The sequence below is a fragment of the Colias eurytheme genome, chromosome 22 (genome assembly GCF_061535395.1).
Source record: "Colias eurytheme isolate Ceu_HAF_F1 chromosome 22, ilColEury1 Martin Lab GWU primary, whole genome shotgun sequence".
Taxonomy (NCBI): domain Eukaryota; kingdom Metazoa; phylum Arthropoda; class Insecta; order Lepidoptera; family Pieridae; genus Colias; species Colias eurytheme.
Window position 1 is genome coordinate 4397495 of NC_143001.1, and position 23414 is coordinate 4420908.

Sequence of the window (23414 nt, forward strand, 5' to 3'; positions counted from 1 at the left end):
ATTATATATTTTACTCTCATAAATGAATTATAATGATATATTATTTAAAATGTTATTGTTGTATACGAATAACTAATACTAACTAAAAATAAAATAAATCAAATAGTATAGAAAAATATTAGTAAAAAATCTGACTAGTAAATAATCTATTGAACAACATATGTCTTATATAGGTTAGACAAATGTACTGAAAATAATTATATTAATGGTACAAAATTGTTGTATTTTCTGTTACATGTTAAATTATTGTTGATATTAAAATTTCATTCCTATTAATTGTTAAACTTTTTCTTGTATTTTGCTATATTATTTGCAACTTGATCATTACAAACCTTTTCTTGCACTTTGTATATGATGTAATATTGGAAATCTAAACATATTTATTATTTACGTTTCTGATCATTAATTTAGTTAAATAGAATTCTTGATTGAAATTACTATAGCGGCAGCTCATTAAATAACTCGGTCATAGAATATACCATAAACCACAGAAGAAGATAAAATAATACATGATAGTGTATTTTTAGCGTTTTAAATTCATGATAAATGATAATTTTTGATTCTGCCTCATTGTAATTTTGCTTTTCATATACAAAAGCTTAACTTGAAGTTAGAATAATAAAAAAACATCTACTTATATGAATTTTCAATTTTTATTTGCTTTATATACCTAATTATCTCATATGATGAATTAGACACAATCATGATTTTTAATACTTTTGAGTGATATTTATTGAGTTTCACGTTAATTTGTAAATATTGTTACGTGAATGAGTGTGTAAATTTAAATGTAATGAGAATATTATGTATTTTAAATACTTTATCGCAGATTAATTTTTTAATAAAATACTTTTAATTGAAATGGTTTTTTTATTTTTTTATGGTCAAATTATCAATCAATACTCAATATTATGGTCAATGATATTATAAGTAAAAAGGGTTCAATAGGTCACCAACACAACATTTTATCTTCAAAAATGACACACAAACGCACATACAATTTTATTAGACTCATAAAATAATATGGCATGATTCAACTATTATGAGCAAAAAAGAGACGCTGTGCCACTCCTAGAGTTCTTATTACTTATAATAATATCATAGAGAATATGGCTTATAAAAGTGTATATGGTAATTATTGTAAAAAATTGAATTGGTCTGTTTTTTAGCATGAAAAAACTGTAATAAAACACTTTCAATATTAAAACGTCATTTAATCCTTAACTAACTAAAATCCTTACTAATAGCGCCCTCTATCCCTCCGCCTATCAACATCGTGTCTATCGCGTCTTTCCTTTTCCCTGTCCCGTTCCCGCGCTCTCTCTCTGTCCCGCTCGCGCTCCCGCTCCCGTTCGCGCTCCCGCTCTCTCTCTCTCCTCCGTTCGCGTTCCCGCTCACGGCTTCGTGAGCGATCGCGTTTTCGATCTTTTTCACGCCTGTCACGGTCACGTGATCTGGAAGGTTTGAATTAGACAATATAGGTAATATATTTTTACTAGCGGTCCACCCCGGCTTCGCCCGTGGTTCACGTTTCGCAATAAAAAGTAGCCTATGTCATTTCTCGGGTATCAAAATATCTCCATACCAAATTTCATGCAAATTGGTTCAGTAGTTTAGGCGTGATTGAGTAACAGACAGACAGAGTTACTTTCGCATTTATAATATTAGTATGGATGTTGTTGTTTAACTATTAGAGCTAGAGAGTGTTTAGTTGTATACTCAATTATTTATCCAACAGTTTCTACTAAAGAGTTGGCAAGAAACTCTGTAGTTATAATAATAACTATAGCAGCTGTTTCATTGATAGACTAGGCTCTTATTTATAAATTTAATACATTGTATGGCTTATTAAATGTCTGAAACAAAATCATTTGCCTCGCTCGGTCAGAAAATAGTCGTTATCATTGAGGTAGTTAATTAGTGTCTGATTTAACTAGTTGGTTGTGAGTTGTGAATTATTATATTAATATATATTATGTTACTAGCTAACTTGGACTACCTACTGACTTTATGTAATACTTTAACTATGTAAAATGAAAAATTTTACAAATTTGATTTAGCATTTTTAATAAAAAAATGATTATTTATTTAAATTAGCGTTTTCAAACAAACTTTTTTTTAAATATGATTTACAATCATAATTTATTACATACCTATTAATCTACAAAACCGTCAATATTGTTTTTGGTAATGGTATCACCTATTATTTAGTATAGATATTGGTATTGTATAGGCAAAATCATGTTTTGTTACATCATTACTTTTAAGCATCATAAATAGAAAATAAAATGTTGTAAAATTGTAGTTTTTGTGGTGATGATTACATTCACAGCTATTACTTCTTCATATTTAAACAATAATAGTGCTACTCTTTAAGATTTCATAAAGTGAGATGGCTGTGTCACTAAAAAATAAGTGCACATAATCCTATTATACTACGTGACCAAGCCAACTAGACCCTTTTCAACTGTGACGTCACCCGCCCATGTCTCGGGTACAGATAGCAAAAAAAAAATATTAATAATATCACTGTTCGCTCTCCGCTATGAATAGTCTTATTTTTCCCCATTTCTGTAAAATTTATTGTTTATCTGTGGTAACAAAATATTGTCTCTGTGCAAACTTGCGTCATGTGTGTACTCTTCCTTATACTGTAATTAAAGATGTCTGACCGCAACCATACCTGTGTTTTATTAGGTTATGGGCCCAGAGCAAATTAAAAAACCGGCCAAGTGCGAGTCGGGCTCGCGCACAAAGGGTTCCGTAGCAGCAAATATAATAAATTACAGTTAAATCAACCTATCTCAAAAACTATAAGAGATACTTTGATCAAACCAAAAATCGTTGAAAGAGTTAATTAGCATGCATCACCTCTATTTTTTTTAGAATTTTATACCCCGTAGTTATAAAAATAGAGGGGGGGGGACATACTTTTTACGACTTTGAGAGCTGATATCTCAAAAACCGTTCACTTTAAGAAAAATGTTTTTTAGAAAACTTTATATCATTTTAAAAGACCTTTCCATTGATACCCCACACGGGTATGTACATCGAAAAAAAAAATTTCATCCCTCAGTTACATGTATGGGGGGCCCCACCCCCAATTCTTTTTTTTACTATTTAGTGTCATATTTTTGTAGCGGTTCATACAACACATATTCCCATCAAATTTCATCACTGTAGTACTTATAGTTTCCGAGTAAATCGGCTGTGACAGACGGACAGACGGACAGACGGACAGACGGACATGACGAAACTATAAGGGTTCCGTTTTTGCCATTTTGGCTACGGAACCCTAAAAAATAGTCTTTTTGAGTAAATTAAAAATTTGTGCAGTTACAATGGCAGGCAATTATTCGTTGAACGTTCCAAGGTTGAAGGGACGAGATAACTACGATGATTGGGCATTCGCCGTAGGAAACTTCTTAATCCTCGAAGGCATCGACATTAAGAACAGTGCTAACCTAAGTGAACAAGATGATCGGAAGGCTAAAGCAAAGATGGTGATGACTATCGACCCATCGCTCTACGTACACTAGGGTTGCCAACCGTACTATAATATATAGTATTGTACTATATTTCGGGTCTGCGTACTATATACTGTTGAAAACATATATAGTACGCAAAAATACTATATTTTCAACACCGACAAATGTTACAAACAAATCCTTCATTAAAAAAAAAATAAGAATACGCCTTTTAATTGTTAGATGGCTAAGTCATATTATAACCTATTGCGCATATACCAGTGGCGAGAAGAAAGAAACAGAAGTAGTGTATCATTAATAAAAAATGAGCTTTTGATTTATATCAAAGGACATGTCCAAAAATGTATGAACCAAAAACCCAGAATCGACAGGAATGAAACGTGTTCCAATTATGGATTGGCATTGAAGTATAATATAATACATATTACCAAGGGGGCAACTCTGAAATCGTTATAGTATAGGAGCTAGGAGCAAAATAAAATAACTAAGAAATTCCTTAAAAAATATAATATACATAAGTTTCAGTTATGTTGTGGCTTAATATGACGATGTTATAATATTTTATCACTTGTGTTACACATAATAAATATCATATTTTACAAGCAACGAAACAAAAACGTTAAAGCACAACATAACAAAAACTCTCGATTTTGTAGTTTTTTTCTTTTAGTTTATAGATACTATGATTGTTATAGTACTATATTATGTATTATTGGTAATTCTATGGCTAAAGATTAAAAAAAAACTGTATAGTATACCTAGGAGCTAAGAGCCAAAAAACAAAGTGAAAACTCGTTTGAAAATAATAAAAACTCGTTATGTTGTGTATTAGAATATCATTGTTATTCATTTATTTTTATAATAAGGTCTAATTTTGTTAAGTTTTAATGATATTATAATCTACCTATCTATAATAACAACTACATTCGAATCTACAACAAATTGTGTTACACATGAATGTACAAGTAAAAGCAATTAATCTATTAAAAATTAAAATTATAATAACAACGATAATCTCATCCACATCATAATAATTTTCAAACGATTTTCTATTCAGTTCTATTGTCTTTTAACTCCTATACTATATCTATTATTATTTTTTATTTCCAATCCTTAGCCACAGAATTAGGCACCAATAATACACACAGTACTATAGCAATTGTAGTATCTTGAACCAAAATAAAAACTACTAAAAACGAAATCTTTAGTCAGTTATGTTGTGATTGAACATGATGTTATTATGTTGCTGTTGCTTTTAAAACGTGTTGATGATAATGATCATGTATAACACAAGTGATAAAACATTATTATAACGTCATATTAAGCTACAACATGACGTAAACTTATTTTTTGATTTTTTAAACGAATTTCTTAGTTATTTTATTTTGCTCCTAGCTCCTATACTATAACGATTTCAAAATTACCGCTTTTGCTACATTATATTATATTTAATTATCAATCCATTGGTACACATTTCATTCCTGTCGATTCTGGGTCATTTTTTGGACATCTCCTTTATATTAATTTAAACATTGAATGTGACAAAGCTTGACACTTTTATTTTAAACAAAAAGCTGTTACACAGTGCAAGAAGTGCAAAAAAATATAGTATTTATAAAAATAAATATATATTTGTCTATTTTTTTTTGTTTTTCCCATAAAATACTATATTTTTTTTAAATGTACTATATTTTTTACACCTTATTTTGGAAAATACTATATTTTGATGATGAAGTGTTGGCAACCCTAACGTACACATCAAGAATGAAACTAAAGTGCATAACTTGTGGGCCAAGTTAAAGGCGCTTTTTGACGATTCCGGATTTACGCGTCGTATCAGCTTACTACGAACATTAATTTCTATACGTCTTGAAAACTCGGAATCGATGACTGCGTATGTGACCCAAGTAGTGGATACTTCTCAAAAGCTTAAAGGTACCGGTTTCGAAATAAATGATGAGTGGGTCGGTTCGCTTCTATTAGCCGGTTTACCCGATAAGTTCGAGCCCATGATAATGGCCATTGAGCATTCCGGAATGAACATGAGTGCAGATACAATAAAGACTAAGCTGCTAGATATGAGCGCAGGCACCGAAATTAAAACCGAAGGAGCATTCTTTTCAAAAGATTCTCGCCAAAATCAAAATGGCGGGAAACGAACGCACGTGTCAGCATCGAATAGGCAATCGAATAAGCAAGTCAGCCATTTTGACGGAAAGCCGGTGGTAAAAAATATTCGTTGTTACAAATGCAAGCAAGTCGGACATTACAAAAATCAATGTCGTTTCTCAGAAAAGAATAAACAAGTAAATGCATTTAGTGCAATGTTCCTAACGGGAAAATACAGGTACAAAGACTGGTATGTAGACTCGGGTGCTAGTACGCATATGATATCGCAGTCGAGCAAATATATGCTAAGAAATATATCGTATAATACTGAGCCTCGAAGTATAGTGGTGGCTAACAATGAAATCGTGCCAGTTATATGTTCCGGTGACATAGATATTACCACGAAAGTGCGAAATAAGGAGCATAAGGTAAATGTCAACAATGTTTTATGCATACATAACCTCACTACAAACCTTCTATCCGTTAGTAAGATGATAAGTGTTGGCAACAGAGTTATTTTCAAAGAAAATGTATGCTATATTTATAATCAACGGAATGAATGCATTGGAGAAGCTAACTTAACAAATGGTGTGTATAAGTTGAACATTGTGAAGTCAGATCAACTGTTAGCAGCGACGGCAGTGACTTCTAGTTGGACATGGCACAGGCGGCTTGGCCACATTAACAGTAAAGACTTAAATATCATGAGAGATGGAGCAGTAGAAGGCTTATCATTCCAAGATAAGGCAGAAATCAGCAGAGCTAATTGTACTGTGTGCTGCGAGGGAAAGCAAACCAAACTACCTTTCCCTACAAGTTCATCACGGAGTGATAATATTCTGAATATTGTACATGCTGACCTCTGCGGACCTATGGAGAATAAGTCGCTCGGACAGGCCAGATACTTCCTTCTGTTAGTGGATGACTATAGTCGGATGGCTTTTGTGTATTTTTTAAAATGTAAAGATGAAACATTCTCTTATTTCAAGCAGTTTAAAAGCTTAGTAGAAAATCAAAAATCTACAAAAATAAAGATTTTAAGAACAGACAATGGTGGAGAATTTTGTTCAGCACAAATGGAAAATTACTTAAGGCAGACTGGAATTATACACCAGAAGACAAACCCATATACACCTCAACAGAATGGGCTTTGTGAGAGGTATAATAGATCAATTGTTGAAAAAGCTAAATGTCTCTTATTTGATGCTAAATTTGATAAAATATTATGGGCGGAGGCAGTGCAAACTGCAGTATATCTGAAGAATAGATCTCCAGCTGCGGGTCTTCAGCATCATACCCCGTTTGAACTATGGACTGGAAAGAAACCAGATGTCAGCCATGTACGAGTCTATGGCAGTTTAGTTATGACTCACATACCTAAAGAAAGGCGATTGAAGTGGGACAGAAAGTCAAAAAAATTATTTTTAGTTGGATACCCTGAAAACGTCAAAGGGTATAGACTGTATGATCCTGAATCACGCACTGTTTCAGTGGCAAGAGATGTTGTGGTCATGGAACCGGAAAATGACAGTATGACAACACAGGTGATAGTGCTGGAGAGCATTAAGGAACAGCAGGATTCAGTGGGGGATCAACAGTCAGACAAGTCTAGTGATCATGAAGAAGATGTGCACTCACATTATCATGACAAGACTTTTATACCAGATGGATCCAGTTCAGGATCAGAGGATAGTTTCCAGGAGTCAAATTCATTTTCGCCAGATGAGTCAATGATTGCAAATTTACCTTCCAGTAACATTAAAATTCCAGAGAAACGTGTAAGGAAAAAGCCAGAGTACTATGGTAGGGCTAACTTATGTGCTAATGAAGTGTCAACTGATGAGATCTCTTTGAGTGATGCGATTAATGGTCCAGATAGTGTGCAGTGGCAACAAGCAATCAAAGAGGAGTTGAAATCATTTAGTGATCGAGAAGCTTGGGAACTCGTAGAAAGGCCAGTGAATAAAACAATAGTGAAGTGCAAGTGGGTTTTTAAAATTAAATATGATTGTGAAAACAAAGTGAGATATAGAGCGAGACTTGTGGCGAAGGGTTTTACACAAAAAGAAGGTATGGACTATAAAGAGACCTTTTCACCTGTTCTCAGATATTCTACTTTGAGACTTTTGTTAGCTTTAAGTGTAGATAAGAACCTAGATTTAATGCACCTTGATGTACCTACTGCCTTTTTAAATGGTTCATTAGATGAATGTATCTATATGGAAATACCAGCTTGTTCAAATATGCCTAATTGTGAAAATAAAGTACTTAAATTAAAAAGAGCGATATATGGTTTAAAACAGTCAGCCAGAGCTTGGTATAAAAGAGTGGAAGTTTGTTTGTTAGAATTAGGTTACACAAAGTCTCAGTATGAACCTTGTTTGTTTATGATTTGTAATGGAAATGTTAGAGTATATATAGCATTATTTGTAGATGATTTTTTTGTGTTCCATAATAGTAAAGAAATATGTGACAAATTAATAAGTAAATTGACAACAAATTTTAATGTAAAAAATTTAGGCCAGTTGAAGCGTTGTTTGGGTATGAATGTAACTGTTAAAGAAGATTCTATTACTATAGATCAGAAAGATTTTGTAGATGTAATTTTAAAAAGATACAAAATGGAAAATTGTAAAAGTTCAGATACTCCAATGGAAAAGAATTTAAAATTAGCTAGATCTAAATCTATTTGTCAAACATACCCATATCAGCAATTACTAGGTGCGCTAATGTATTTATGTGTTTTATCTAGACCTGATATAGCATATGCAGTGAGTTTCCTCAGTCAATATAATAACTGCTACGAAGAGACTCACTGGAAACATTTAAAAAGAGTTTTAAAATATTTAAGTAAAACTAAAGACTATGGATTGAAATTTGTAAAGGGAGAAAGTTCACTAATTGGCTTTGTAGATGCTGACTGGGCATCTTGTTCTATAGATAGGAAGTCCTATACAGGGTTTATTTTTAAAATGTCTGGATGTGTAATATCCTATGAATGTAGAAAGCAAAAAACTGTTGCTTTATCAAGCACAGAGGCGGAATACATGGCCCTCTCTGAGGCATGCAAAGAGGCTGTATATTTAAGAAATTTAATTATTGAGATAAGTGGAGGTGAAATTGTTAATACACCTGTCAATTTGTTAAGTGATAACCAAAGTTCACAGAAATTAGCATGTAACCCCTTGTTTCATAGAAGAACTAAACATATAGACGTTCGGCATCATTTCATTAGAGAATGTATTGTTAAAGAGTTGGTTAATATTTCTTATATACCTACATCTGAGATGCCAGCCGATATCTTAACTAAGAGTCTCTGTAGTGAAAAACATTATAAATTTATTAAAATGTTAGGTTTGTCAAGAATTTAATTGAATTGAAACTTTGATTTTGTTGTTATAAATATAAATTTTTGTGTACATTATTTTGTTAAGTGGGGGTGTAAAATTTATTGTTTATCTGTGGTAACAAAATATTGTCTCTGTGCAAACTTGCGTCATGTGTGTACTCTTCCTTATACTGTAATTAAAGATGTCTGACCGCAACCATACCTGTGTTTTATTAATTTCGAGGGCTGTCTATGAATAACAACACAGTAAAAACTTAAACAAATAACAACAAAAAACTTAACAGTCAACAACAAGCTTTAACGATTAATAATAAAAAGTACAGAAATAACTAGCGATGCGAAACGTACGAATGCGTCGATGCTGCGAACCATACTAAGGCGAACGCGGTACCTGAGGCGGTAAGCGGGCGGGGAGGCCGCATTCCACCCGAGAGTCTAGTTGGCTTGGTCGAATAATACATACATTAGGTAGCCTTGAAAATTACCGTTTTATTATACCCCTAAATATAAATTACAACATACCTGTCCCTCCTTCTATCTCGCTCCTTTCTGTCGGGTTCTCTCCTATTCTCTTTGGTTTCAGGTTCATTATTATCATCATCTGAAGGCATTTCTTCATCCAAGTCATCGTCAAGTGCAGAGATTTTCGGTTCCAATTCATTATTCTCCTCTAATACATGCCTCTTCTGTATTCGTGGCAATATAACATCGCACAAACGCTCTTCTCGAAGTAATTCATCAATAAACTCGTCCATATGCACAATTTCAAATTGCCCCTGACGGTTTTGCCGCCGCAATTTTCTGTTATCATTGAATAAGGGTTCTAAATATTTATAACAGTCTACTGACGCACCTGTTAATCTCATATAAAACGCACCCAATGCACGAACATACTTAAACTCCTCGTTTTTAATAAATTCTACAACAATGTCTTTTTCAGGTTGTATTTGTAACATTTTGAGCACTAAACATAGAAACGGTGTGGGGTATATGAAGCCGCCGTGAACGCCGCCGATATATCGCAGCTCCATAGCTTTGTCCACAAGTAATTCTGCTGTTAACGCAAAACATTCTTCTTTCCAATATTTTGAATCGTATATTCGTGATCTTATTATTTTTTCTATTAAATATTGAGGATTTGTTCCTCGAATTGATTTAGCGTCTTTCACCGTCCGATTCGCCATTTTTTTGACAGTGTCCAGTGACAAATTTGAAATTACACTTTTGACTTTACAGATAACATAGTCACAGAATAAAACACATAATATATCTTCTTGACCGTTACTTGCTATAACTTGTATAAAAATGAATATTGAATAGGTACGTATTATAAAATTACTTGCTTACTTGCTCTGTGTGGTTCGCTTCGGCATCGCTCGTGATACGTATTATTTAATATTATCTTAGTCGAGATCACGTCATATCATTCATACTATAATATCCAACTGTGAAAAAAGATTTTCAGAAATCGGTCCAGTACCAGTAGATCCTAAAATAAAACAACAGAAGAGAAACAAACTCTTTAAATTATTATAATTTTATAGATTAAATCATCAACGAGAAAAAATATTTTTTATTTCTATTTCATAATAATCTTTGAACTCTAAAAATAAACTCTACAAAAACAAAATGATTGATTGAACTGTGATTGAACCTTTGGTCCTGATTCAGTTATCGATACCACATCAATAAATAAGATTTTGCTCTGTTTGCTTAATGTATTTGTAATTAATGAATTTAAAATACATTTATTATTATATGGACTATTGTTGATTTTACTATATAGTACGACATAAAAGAGATGAAATTAATTATTTTGGAACTAATTCGTTTTTCATTACCTGGCAACCCTGAATTGCCAATGTAGCTGTCAAGTTGAATAAAAATTTGTTGTTTTTTTCGTGAAGTGGAGAATTATTGAGATAAAATTGTTATTTAGAACTAGAAATTTAAATAAAAAAGGAGACATCATGAAAAAGGTTAAACGTAGCGGTGTCCGTGATGTCGTGTATAAAGTTTTTATTCGGTGTTTGTCCGAATTTCAAGCTGGAAAGTTATTGACTGATTTGGAAAACGTTTACAAACGTACTGCAGAATATACCGGTGAGATTCCATTTATTTTTGCTCAGTACTACGTAAAATAGAATATTCCATTAGTGACGAGTGTTTAATGTATGTATGTATGGCGATTATTACGTTTTCGCAATTTAATTTGAGGTTATTTGTATGTAAACAAAAACTAGTTTTTATAGTGCGACCAGCACAATTTGAGTCAAGAAGTTATATCCAATCCAACCAGCCTCAAATAAAGTACCTAGTTTAGATTTTACTACATAGTATAGTGATAACTGTTTTCATACAGCTATCTAATAATCAATCAAACCATAAGAAAAAAAATCACATTTTAGATTTAGCTTACTAACTACTTACTAGAGAAGCGCAGGGACGCTGGCCTCCTACTTACATTAAAAAAAAAATAATAAAATAAAGGAAGTTTTAGTTTTAAGCTACTATAAAAATATGTTAAATGTACTATTTGATTTTATTCATCTTAATTCTTTTGTTATAGGGGTTTCTGAAAGCACAGTACGCAGGATAGTAGAGGAAGGGAGTAGAAATGAAGGCAAATTTTCAACGCCAGCCAAACATAGGAGAGGTAGACCATCAAAACCCTGTATGAAGACATAGAGAAATTTATTATTCACGTTGGTGATGAGAGCAGTGAAGATGACTCAGATAGCTGTTATAGTGCTGAAGAACCAAATGATGATACTGAAGATGCCCCGTACCCTCTTGCCAGTACTTCGAAACAGAGTGATGATCAGTCCTTTGAAGGAGTAGAATATTTAGATTTTGATGAATTATATTAATGTACAAAATTTATCTACAAAAAAAAATAAAAATATGTAGTTTTCAAATCGCTTTGTTTTTTTTCTACCCGACGCGACGGACCCAGAAAGAGGGTAATGTGTTTGAGCTGCATGTATGCTTGTTTGTTTGTATGTTTGATTCTATGTGTGCCTCTGCAGTCTAAACACTTGACCGATTTTTATAAAATAACTAATTCCAAATACATTTAAGTAAAATTTGACCTAGGTAGGTCAATTAAAATACTAATGTATTTTTGTCTTAAATTTATACTATTGCTACAATGAAACAATTATAACGGTTTAAATCGCGGTATTTATTTTAGATAATATTATATAGATTTTTAGATTTTTATTCTATAGTATCAAGATCGCTTGCGTCGCAGTATCAGTGTTGCTATATGAGCGACGGTGGCGCCCTCATTTATTTTCATCTCTTTTGTGTCGCTGAATGTTCCAACTACAGCAATGCTTCGCACAGTCGAGCACTAGAAAAAGTAATGCGCGTGAATTGATGCGTGCAATCGATTTATCGTTAGCACAGATCGTTAGTAAGTAATTATTAATTGTTGGAAAAAATTTTAAAGCATTCGTTTCATTGTAGTTTTTTCGAAATAATCAAAGTTAATTCAAATTGTGTTAAAAAAATAAATATAAGTATGGATGAAGGTACAAACGTTGAAAAAAATGTTAATGAAATAATCAAAATCCAAATTACTATAATAACCGTAAATATTTTTCAACCAATTATTATGTATACCAGTTTATTTACACATTAATGAGGTTATTGCTAACTCTAAGAATATTTTTTTTTCAACACTGAACTTAGCGCAACCTGCTGGTGCGTTTCATGTCGCATTTCATGTTCCAATTAAGCATCAGCATAATTCGGCATTGTGCGGCACTGAGTCGCATTATGCACTGTAATTGGAAAACAGCAGTATAAACCTTACCAAATTCAAAAAAATATCGTGTAGAACTTGGTTAAACAAAGTTTGTATACAACACATAACTATTACAACATAGATCCATTTGCAATATTCGTATTAATTCTGTGGTATTAATACTGCAAATGCATTTCTATATATTAAATATTAAATGTATATATTTTCGATTCAAAAGACTCGGATTCGGGCAAAAATAAATAGTTATGATGACAGTAGACAAAAATTTATGTCAAACCAAATCCAATAACATGTCATGTTGAAAATTTAAACCGCGCTTTGTAAACTGTGTTCGTTATTTTCATTTGGGTAAATTTAATAAATCGCGTTTAAATATATAGAGTTAGATGTTCAATTAATTTTAAAATTTATACTTAAGTTTAAATGCATAATATCTCACGGTACCGTGTAAAACGTGTGTGAACTTCAAAATGCAGAAAACAAAGAAGCGATCTGACGATGAACCGATGGATGTCGACGAAAATCCAACTCGAGAGAACGGAGAATGTAGTCGAAATGTGGAAAACGGTGAAATAGATCACATATCTGATGACGAGGAAGGTGGTATGCGGATTGGTGATATTTACATTCCACCCGCGCCAAAACCTGCGCTCTCTTTTGATACAACAGGACCGAGACTAATAATAACAGATATCGTGAATGAAAACTTTAAAAGCTACGCGGGAGTGCAAAAATTAGGACCGTTTCACAAGGTATTTATTAATTTTATTAATACCTTCTGCCTGCTTCTTGCGAAAAATGTAGTTTTACTTACAGTACTATAATAATTACCTTATGAAGTATTCCTGTATTTTAATACAACATAACAGGATTTTAAATTTAAGTTTTTTGTTATCATGCATAATTTTAAGATAATAATATTTAGTATGTTTATTTTTTTATTATTTATATTTTTTTAGGAGAATCTACAGCTGTATTCTTTATACATAATATAATACTCACAATAAGCCACTTACAGATTCTCACGGATAGAATAATATTACTATTTTCCCCATTAAACCTAATAATTAACGTTCAATAAATAATATTCTTTCTAGAGTTTCACTGCGATAATCGGGCCAAATGGAAGTGGCAAGAGCAACGTCATAGATTCCATGTTATTTGTGTTTGGATATCGAGCGAGTAAGATCAGATCTAAGAAGATATCAGTACTGATTCATTCATCAAGTAAATTCCCCAATGTGAACAGTGCAAGTGTAGCTGTACACTTTTGCCAGATTGTTGATGGGGTAAGTTGATATTAAATAATAAAATTTGTTGTATTGTATACTAGCTTATTGTGCACCCTCGCACACATTTATTTATTTGTTTATTTATTTACTCTTTAATGTACAATATATTAAAATGAAAGTACATAAAACAAAACCATTTAAAATGTACAAATGGCGGCCTTCTGGCTCAAAGCCATCTCTGCCAGGTAACCTTCAGGCAAAGGACAAATTACTACATTAATACTTAACAAGTTATAGTATACTTACTCCTGTGAAAATTTAGAAAAGAAAAAATTTCAACACAAATTGGGATTAAAAGAATCATTTATAAAGCATTTGAATGCTAAAAAACTAAATAACTTACGTAGACCTCTTGAACTGTCCTATCTAATTACAGAAACTGTGTTAATATCTATTGGGTAGATTTAACAAAGGATATGTACGGACATACAGAAATGAATTTTCTTTGTTTCATTCTATGTTGACCAATTGCTAAAATTCAATGACAATTTTAAAGATATTTTAAGCATATTGATGAAAGTAGCAAATAATTGTAAGGTAGGAATCACAGTGGCTAAATTTACTAGTTTATTTTCAAACATTTTTACAATTAAATAGGTGATTAGCAAGGCGAATAATTGATTAACATGCAAAAGGTGTTAAATTATTTTGATAATATCATTAGCAAACATTGGAATTGTAAATTAAGCTGTAGAAATAAATGTATGTAGGTAATTGTAATACTAACACTAGGATAAGATTTTACTAATACTATATGGGCTATGTGGCCTGAAATAAATGAATTTTATTTATTACTAGCGGTCCGCCCCGGCTTCGCCCGTGGTACATGTTTACGTTGTCTCTACATAAGAACCATCCTCGTATTTCAAGGAATATAATAAAAAAAGAATTATCGAAATCGGTTCAGCCGTTCTCGAGTTATGCGCTTACCAACACATTTTGCGATTCATTTTTATATATAAGATTAAATGTAAACCGTGCACTCGCTATTCATTTTGAGATTAGTTTATTGGTGTTAAAAGTGGTTTTCAATCAAGCTTTAATGTCGAAACATTAATTGATTCACGCTACACTGTGCCGTTACCGAGACTCGATTAAAAAATATGGTATATTTTTTGTATGAAGTGATTCTTGCCTGAACGCCTGAACATGGCCTGGACAGGGCACCGCGTCGAAATTTTTTGGATATTGTTTCATTAATTGTTTCTGTCTCTGGCACGGCCCGTTCCCGGTATGGTGTAGCGTAAATCATGCTTAAATCAATTGGAAGATGTATGTGAGAACAGTATTATACAACAATACTTGTATATTATGTATGAATGTTTCATCTGATGTCAACGCAATGTCGATATAACACACATTACTCGGCTGATAACTGATTGACCTCACAAAAATTGCGCGAAATTTTATTCTCAGTGGGTAAAATCACTGTGCGGATACAGCCTGAGGGCGTTTGTCCACTACAAGGAATTTTACGGTCCGGCATTCCGATTTTTTACGGTCCGGTATGGCACGCAATTAATTTAAATACTAGCTTGTGCACTATACGTAATTTTACTGTCCGACATTTTACTTTTCCCTATTCCGGATGGTTTTTTGAGTTTACGAGTCGCTGTAGGTATAATTGTTTTCGAGTGCCCACTTGCTTGGATTTTACTCTTTTTATTGCATATGCCAATTGAAAGCAAGCTCTTGTTTTACTTTCTTTTAGCTGGCAATGAGATTTGAGAAGTCGGTATTGTTATTTTATATACATTGACCAAGCATTGACCTATAATTATTATCTAAGTAAGTGTTGGTAAGTTAAAGTTCAAGTGGGAATAGATTTAGCTCCTCGTCACCGATTAAAATAAATAAGTGAAACACGCATTTTAAATCTCTTACGGAACTTTACTTTTTATTATAACGAAGTAATATAATATTTCACCTTCTATATTTTTACTCGTTTCTTGTAAAATGCGAAAACAATCATTTATGATAGCATTATACCGCCATACTTCCTTTTTTTTTTTTTTTTTTTTTTTTTTTTTTACGTTGGGAAATGCATTTACGCATCCCCCTCTGCAGTTTTTCTGCGTGAGGGGGTATGTGGGACTCGCAAGAAGCCATACCCACTAAAACCCAACGGTGGCCACTGTTCACCTTCGGCGGCAGGGGTTAACAGCCAGGCCTTATACCCCCACCGCTTACGTGGTCATTGCCGCGACTTGGCGGCTCGCCTAAGCCCATAACGTGGCAATAGGCGTCGGTATCCGATAAGGATAACGACGCTCTATTGCCGGGCTATCCACCTTCTGGCACAGGGGGGGGCGGTTTACTTGCCGCGAGCATAGCTACAATATGCTCGTTTCTACGTAAACCTCCCCCTGAGCTTGTTCGTCAGTTCAAGCCGCCATACTTCCTTGAACTGTACCGCACTGATCCGAGTAAAGACGGACAGGTGCACAAGCAATTCATCGGTTTTTTCATGCCACACCGGACCGTAAAAAATCGGAATGCCGGACAGTAAAATTCCTTGTAGTGCACAAGCGCCCTGACAGTTCATTTATACGATCGACTCTTCGGCCCGCGGCTTTGCACGCTTTTTTTTAAATTATATACTAAAACCTCTTGAATCACTCTATTTAGAAATTAATTAACTTATTAATTAACTTTTTAACGGATTTTAAACGCGATTTATTCATTATATTATTTTCCCGACGTTTCGAACACTTTACAGCGAGCGTGGTCACTCTATCTATTAAAAAAAAAACTGCATCAAAATCTGGTGTGTAGAAATATTCAAGTACATATACATACATACGCGGGAAGCGACTTTGCTCTAAACTAGTGATATTAGTTTACTACAGGCCCAATAGATGGCGCTACTGAGCTTTTAACTCGCGCTAGTGATATTTTTTCTTACTTTGATATTATAAATTTGTTTGAGGCCGCAGACTTGAAAGCTAGCTAGAAGTTTGAACGCGCTAATCTAAATATTTTTGCTTGTGGAAACTAGGTGAAACTAGTACGCCACTTATAAATTATATAAATTATAATATAATAATATAATATAATATACAAATATGCAGTAGTATCCTTTTATTATGACTCCCGGTTGTATTGTTATTATTGACCAACCGCTTATGCGAATTTTGGTTTTCATTTAAAATTCTATACCAAAAGTCGGATAAAATGACTTCGTTTAAATAATGACATGTAGGTAGTTTATTGTGACCAATTTTAAATTGTCCGATTATAGTGACCAAACTGATTTCTAGTGTTTGGGAGAATTATATTGTGATATCGACGATGTACGGAGCTCACGCTATTTTTTTGTTAAGTATTTGTTTCAATGTGTAATTATGTAAGTATCTCTATTATTTTTCTCGGTATTGAAATAAATACATAGTAACAAAAACAGAAGATGTTTATTTTCTAACAAAATTGCTTTGCTTATACGTGTTTGATATTTCACTTCAATGTCTTTAAAAATGGATTTCACTGTATTTTGTAATTTTGTAAATGTTGCAATTTACAATTAAATTGAATTATCAACCTGGACAACAGAAGATTACTGTAGATATTGTCTTTTCAAAACATCAATTAATTTTTAAAGGTAATAAATGATCGTCGATGTTTGCCGCCATTACGGCAATAATGAATACTTAATGAATAATTAAACATCTACATTGCCGGCCGATCTTAGACATTCGGGCATAATTTAGGCCCTCTAACACTACGCCCAACGCTGCCCATTGTGAAAAGGACCCATAAAAAACGCGGTAAAATTAGTCACTCATTTTTTTGGTATACAAATATATGAGTAACTATTCCATAGTCGTATAAGAACCTGCCTTTCACAGTATAATAATACTAAGTTCGCTTATAATTTGCTATATTTATGTTTCCATTGTATTATGATTGAGTATTTTTAAATTTAATCTCGTTATTCAATCACAATAATCAATTATGAATACCAGTTATACATCACGTACTTGTTTACATTTGTATATTTACGGTTGTTATTCTTTAAAATTAACGAAGAAATACTGCATCACTATTCACTACATAGTATAAAACAAATTCGCTTTAGCCTACTGTCCGTCCCCATATTATATTATGCTTAGATCTACTTTACTCTGAAGTACGCAACGGATTTTAATGCGTTTTTTTAAATAGAGACAGTGGTTCTCGAGGAAAGCTTTAACATGAAATTTGTAGTTTTACGTAAAGCGGATGAAGCCGTGGGTGAAAAGCTAGTTGTTTTATATGATATATAAGATATATGTTGTTTTATTCTCATAAATATATGAGCTGATCTTACAACGTTATGCATGTACACCAGGGATTCGACCAGGGATTCAGGGATTTTTAGTACTCGACAAAGGAAATCTTTTATCAATTTTATCATAAAACTAGTCCCCATCCCGGCTCCGATTGATGTATATATATTATAATAAGAGAAGAATAATGCAAAAAAAATGTAGATAGGCACATTATGTACTTTTCCCTTTTTGTTATGTATTTTTAAGCTATTGCATAGTTTCTATCGCGGGCCTTGAGCGCGGGGACCGAATCGAAAAATTCCGTAACGAAAAAACCTCACACTCCCCACTCCGACGGGCTCGGAGGTGTGGCATGAAGGCATGCTATGCAATAGCTTTACCGCGGCAGTCCCCGAGTGCCACACGTCTTTTTTTTATTTTTTTAAGTAAAGTAAACGTACCTACGTCATATAAAGACAAATAAAATGTGTGTTAACAAATGGCGTTACAGTAATTATGTTAGACGAAGTGTTAAAGGTCTGAAGACTGAAAATAAAAACTTAATGTGTTTTTTAAATATTTATTCAGCCAAAACAACTATTCGCCTTCCTTGGACTTTGGTCCGGAACTGCCGAGCAGGTAAGGGTCGTACGGATTATAGGGATTGTACGGATCGTACGGGTAACGATTGAAGGGGTTGTACGGGTACGGGTACGGGTAGTACGGATTGTAGGGATAGTTCGGATCGTAAGGAGGGTACGGGTTGTAGTTATTATTGTTATTGTAGAGGTCTTCGCAGGGACCGTTGTATATCATATAGACGTTCTTTCCATTTTGCCTTGCGCAGTCTAGGTTGCATTTACCGGGATAGTTTTGCAAGTCACTGCCGCATACGCTCGGTTCAGGCCCACAAGCGCAGGGAATACCAAATTGGGCATACGCTGTGCCTAATGAGAAAAGAAACGCTGGAAAAAACAGACAGAGATAAACAGATGTAATATTATTGGTCGCAAGTAACTGCTGATGACTGAAATCTTAAAATATAACTTAGTTTTTGGACTGAATATGAGTATGTACATTATGAATTAATATGTCAGGATATCCTTATTCTATAATACTAAATATTTATGTGCACGTATAAGTACACACACACACACACACACAAGAAGTATAAGAAGCGACTGTACACAAACACGTAAAGATACCAACTCATGATCACACGTGTAGATATACTATAACATCCACAAAATTTACTAAATTTGGATTAAATAAAAAAAGGTTAAACTTGTTTGGAAGTCCGCAGATTGTAATAATGGTATCAGGCGATTTATAAATAACTATTATTTTCCAAGTATTTATTGAATAGTAACTTACCAAATAATATTAAAGGCCTCATATTGAAGCCACCTTCCACTACAAACAATATTGTAAGCAGTATTGGACCTGGTTATATATAAGTGATTTATTTAATTTGCATTACCAATTATTGACGTAAACCACATCAATCACATTAATTGATTTCAACGGTACCGATTTCATATATTTCTCTTTAAAAATATCAACTTTTGGTATTTAGTTTTATAGCATTCAATACTTTTATAAATTTATGAAAAATTTTTCAAGAATAGAAAAAAGACACGGTTACGAATACCTAAATTTCAAAATTAACTTTTATTTGTGTGTTCGTTTTTTGCTATGTTTTTTTTGGAATATTTCGTAGACTAATAAAATTCTTTGTTTTTTTCGGTAATTTTTGTAATAATTAAGATATTGTCGTATTTGATTTGTTGTTGTGAATTGAAGTAATTACCTTCATTTTTCATTCAAAATAAAAGCACAGTGGTCACTTATCATAAAACTAAATTAAAATCTTTATTTTAAAGAGAAAGTTATATTTTATCTAAATCTGACACACAATTGAAAAATATATTAATGTCAATGATAATTTTCAAAAGTTTTGTTTATATTCTATGCCCATGGATTTTTTTTTGAGTGAGACGAATGATTTAAGCTAGTCACAAGATTCAAAAACCTGTTTATTTATTGATAAAGCAGTAGCACACCCCGGACACTCCATACAAAATTATCGTTTGACAGTCACACTGTAGAGACTGCAAATGTGTGTGTTAACGCTTTATGGTCGGCACATTTGTGACTAGCGTAAAAAAAATTTGCGTTTTTCTGATGAAATACATCCGTAAACAGCACAATATCTAACCATTTTCTACGAAAAACGATAATCACAAATCCAAAATAATAAAATTACTTTAAGTCAATTTGATTAATGTTGTCAATCTTCGTTGCGTATCGTCCTTGTAGAAAAATGTGGACCTTTTTTGGACTGATCGTGCGGGGTGAGGTAAATGTTTAATTTTGGCGGGAGGCGGAGAGTGTCCGTTCTGTAGCGTTTAGCGTTCTGTGGCAGTAGCTTATTCAATTCCATATGACTTCCAAGAGCAAAGATTTATTATCAACTAGCTTTCCGCCCCCGGCTTCACCCGCGTTTTCGAAGAAAAACGCGTTTCCAAGTTACTCTCTATATGTGTGCTAAATTACATTGTAATAGGTTTAGTAGTATTTGCGTAGAAGAGTAACAAACATACACACCTATACATACATCCATTCTCACAAACTTTCGCATTTATAATGTTATTAGTAGGATACTGTAATTATCATGTGTGTGTGTAACCTTTATCTTTGTTTATCAATGGTGGAAATCTAGTAAACATACTTCACTGAAATTTTGGCTAAGCATAGTAATTAAATATTATAGTAATTCATTAGAAAATATATGGTTTCAAATTTGTTGGAAATGGAAACATTGTGAGGAAACCGAATAAAAGTTAAGAACCGAATAAAAGTTTTCGTAGACTTGTGACATGTTTCTGGAATAAATAATATCTAGCTTCATTGCACATTGCATACACATGTAATACCTAAAACACAAATGTTTCAAGTCCGTATCAATTAATTAACTTTAATCGATGTTTTTATGCTCTTCGAAGATAAAATTGATAGACGTCAAATGTTGCCTATGAAATTAGCTTGACTATAATACTTTTAAAAATAAACATGAAACACAAACTGTAATCGCAGTTAGTGACAGTAATGTGATATGTAAAAATATATAAATTTAGTCTAGAAATGACAATGCTCTGTTATGGAAATTTCAATCGAAGTTCAACTTATTTAGTTTTATGCATACGTGTGCCTACAAAAGATCACATCACCACTTCCCATCAGTCCAAACGTCTGTATAGGTATTGAGAATTAAAATCTGCTTAAATAAACACAATTAAGATCGTAAGGTTGGTTCAACTGAAAGATGTTTTTCATTGTAAATATGCATTTATTCTGCCAAGTAATTATTCGCCTTCCTTGGACTTTGGTCCGGAGCTACCAAACAGGTAAGGGTCGTACGGATTGTAGGGATTGTACGGATTGTAGTACGGGTAATTATTGTAGGGGTTGTACGGGTAATTATTGTAGGGGTTGTACGGGTACGGATAGTACGGGTTGTACGGATTGTTCGGATCATATGGAGGGATCGGCGGGTTGTAGTTATTAAGGAGGTCTTCGCAGGGGCCGTCGTATATCATATAGATATTTTTTCCACTTAAACTACTGGCGCACTTAAGGTTACATTCACCGGCATAGTTTTTTAAGTCACTGCCGCACACGTTCCTCGTCGGGGGACAGGCGCACATGTTATGCACTGCATTTGCTGTGCCCAATGAGAGAACGGCCGCTGAAAATAAAATTATTATTATTACAAACGTATAAAAAGTATTCGAAGATTCACAAGTATGTAAATTGATAGTTTATCTTTTAAAAGTAATTCTGTTGAAATGGTACAGTTTAAAAACAATGAAATAAATTAGATCCACAATTATCGCCGCGCTGTTGTTTACACATTCCATATATTATTACGTTCGATCATACCTTATTAACGGCTCGGCAAATATAAAAAGTACCCATTACACAAATCCGGTTGACCCGGGATTACCCCCTTTACTATCTTAACCCCTCTTTACTAACTTACCACAAAGTATTATAGACAGCTTCATATTGAAGCCACTCGCCTCCAACAATAATAATAGTATAACGAGAATTGAACCTCTTTATATATAAGTGATATATTTAATTTGCGTTTCCAATTATTGACGTGAACCACATCAATCACATAAATTGATTTCAACGGTTACGTTCTCATGTTTATTTTTAAAAGTATTATAGTCAAGCCAATTTAATAGGCAACATTTGACGCCTATCAATTTTATCTTCGAAGAGAGGTAACCTGCTTAAAAACATCGATTAAAGTTAAATCGATACGGACTTGAAACATTTGTCAATCGAACTTGAAACACATGTCAATTTTAAAATTCATCAGGTGAATCCCTGTCCCAGTAATATACTTTCTTTCGTAAATTTAAGGAGCAAAATAATACAAGTAAGTATAACACTCAAGTAAAAAAAAAACGCATTTATTAATTTATGTTTATTATGTTTAGAATGGTTTATCAGTAAAATCAAATCTTAAAATTACTTGTATCGGTCATTATTATTTCAAAATATGTAATCGTAATTGAAAATAGTTTGGAAAATCCAAAAGTGCACGCCTCATAATTTTTTTAAAATAATTATTTATTAATTATTATTTTTGTTTATTTAATAACAATTAAACCACATCGAATCAGACCCTGAAAAATGAAAGGGTTCTATTCCTGAGCATACTCAAGCGTAAGAGAAAAAAAAAGACTCGATTAGAAAAGTATTTCGGTCGCTATCGTGTTAACAAGAAAATCCTCCGCACATACAGACACACGGACGTCCAAGACAGAACTTTTTTAAACTGTTTTTTAACTACATAGTTTAAATAACAAAAAAATGACATCAAAAATATCATGAATGTTAAAAATAGTGTTTTTTCATAATATGTGTGTGTATGTATTATCTTACAAGTGCAATGTATGATACATATAAAGACATTTTAAGTTTGAAAAATCAGATGTTTTGCGCGAAGTGACAGTAGTACCCACCTCAACGCTTCGCTTATGAGGCGTGCAAAAAGTTAAGCAAATGTGCAGTTCTAACAAAACGAAATATCATGTTATTCTATGTCGTCGTTACTAGGTTACCTTGTGGAATTTTGTTGAA

The 23414-nt window shown here is 33.0% G+C and overlaps 4 protein-coding genes across 4 annotated transcripts in view; 1 reads left to right on the forward strand and 3 right to left on the reverse strand.

The window, feature by feature from the left end:
• Positions 1–1206: 1206 nt before the first annotated feature.
• On the reverse strand, positions 1207–10131 carry Prp38 (pre-mRNA processing factor 38). Its single transcript, XM_090114909.1, has 2 exons — positions 9469–10131; positions 1207–1454 (listed from the first exon to the last, which is right to left on the reverse strand). Exons 1-2 carry the CDS (start codon positions 10128–10130, stop codon positions 1241–1243), a joined length of 876 nt encoding a protein of 291 aa, XP_089971035.1. The 5' UTR covers position 10131; the 3' UTR covers positions 1207–1240.
• Positions 10132–13152: 3021 nt separating this feature from the next.
• glu (structural maintenance of chromosomes 4-like protein gluon) overlaps positions 13153–23414 on the forward strand; it is a 61699-nt gene continuing 51437 nt past the window's right edge. Inside the window, exons 1-2 of the mRNA XM_090115140.1 lie at positions 13153–13470; positions 13816–14007. Of these exons, the coding sequence (XP_089971266.1) occupies positions 13189–13470; positions 13816–14007 (474 nt within the window). The 5' untranslated portion in view covers positions 13153–13188. The remainder of the gene's footprint in view (positions 13471–13815; positions 14008–23414) is intronic.
• On the reverse strand, positions 18847–19686 carry LOC149898649 (uncharacterized). Its single transcript, XM_090115134.1, has 2 exons — positions 19632–19686; positions 18847–19222 (listed from the first exon to the last, which is right to left on the reverse strand). Exons 1-2 carry the CDS (start codon positions 19651–19653, stop codon positions 18855–18857), a joined length of 390 nt encoding a protein of 129 aa, XP_089971260.1. The 5' UTR covers positions 19654–19686; the 3' UTR covers positions 18847–18854.
• Positions 21595–22005, reverse strand: LOC149898650 (uncharacterized). Its single transcript, XM_090115135.1, has one exon. It carries the CDS (start codon positions 21962–21964, stop codon positions 21623–21625), a length of 342 nt encoding a protein of 113 aa, XP_089971261.1. The 5' UTR covers positions 21965–22005; the 3' UTR covers positions 21595–21622.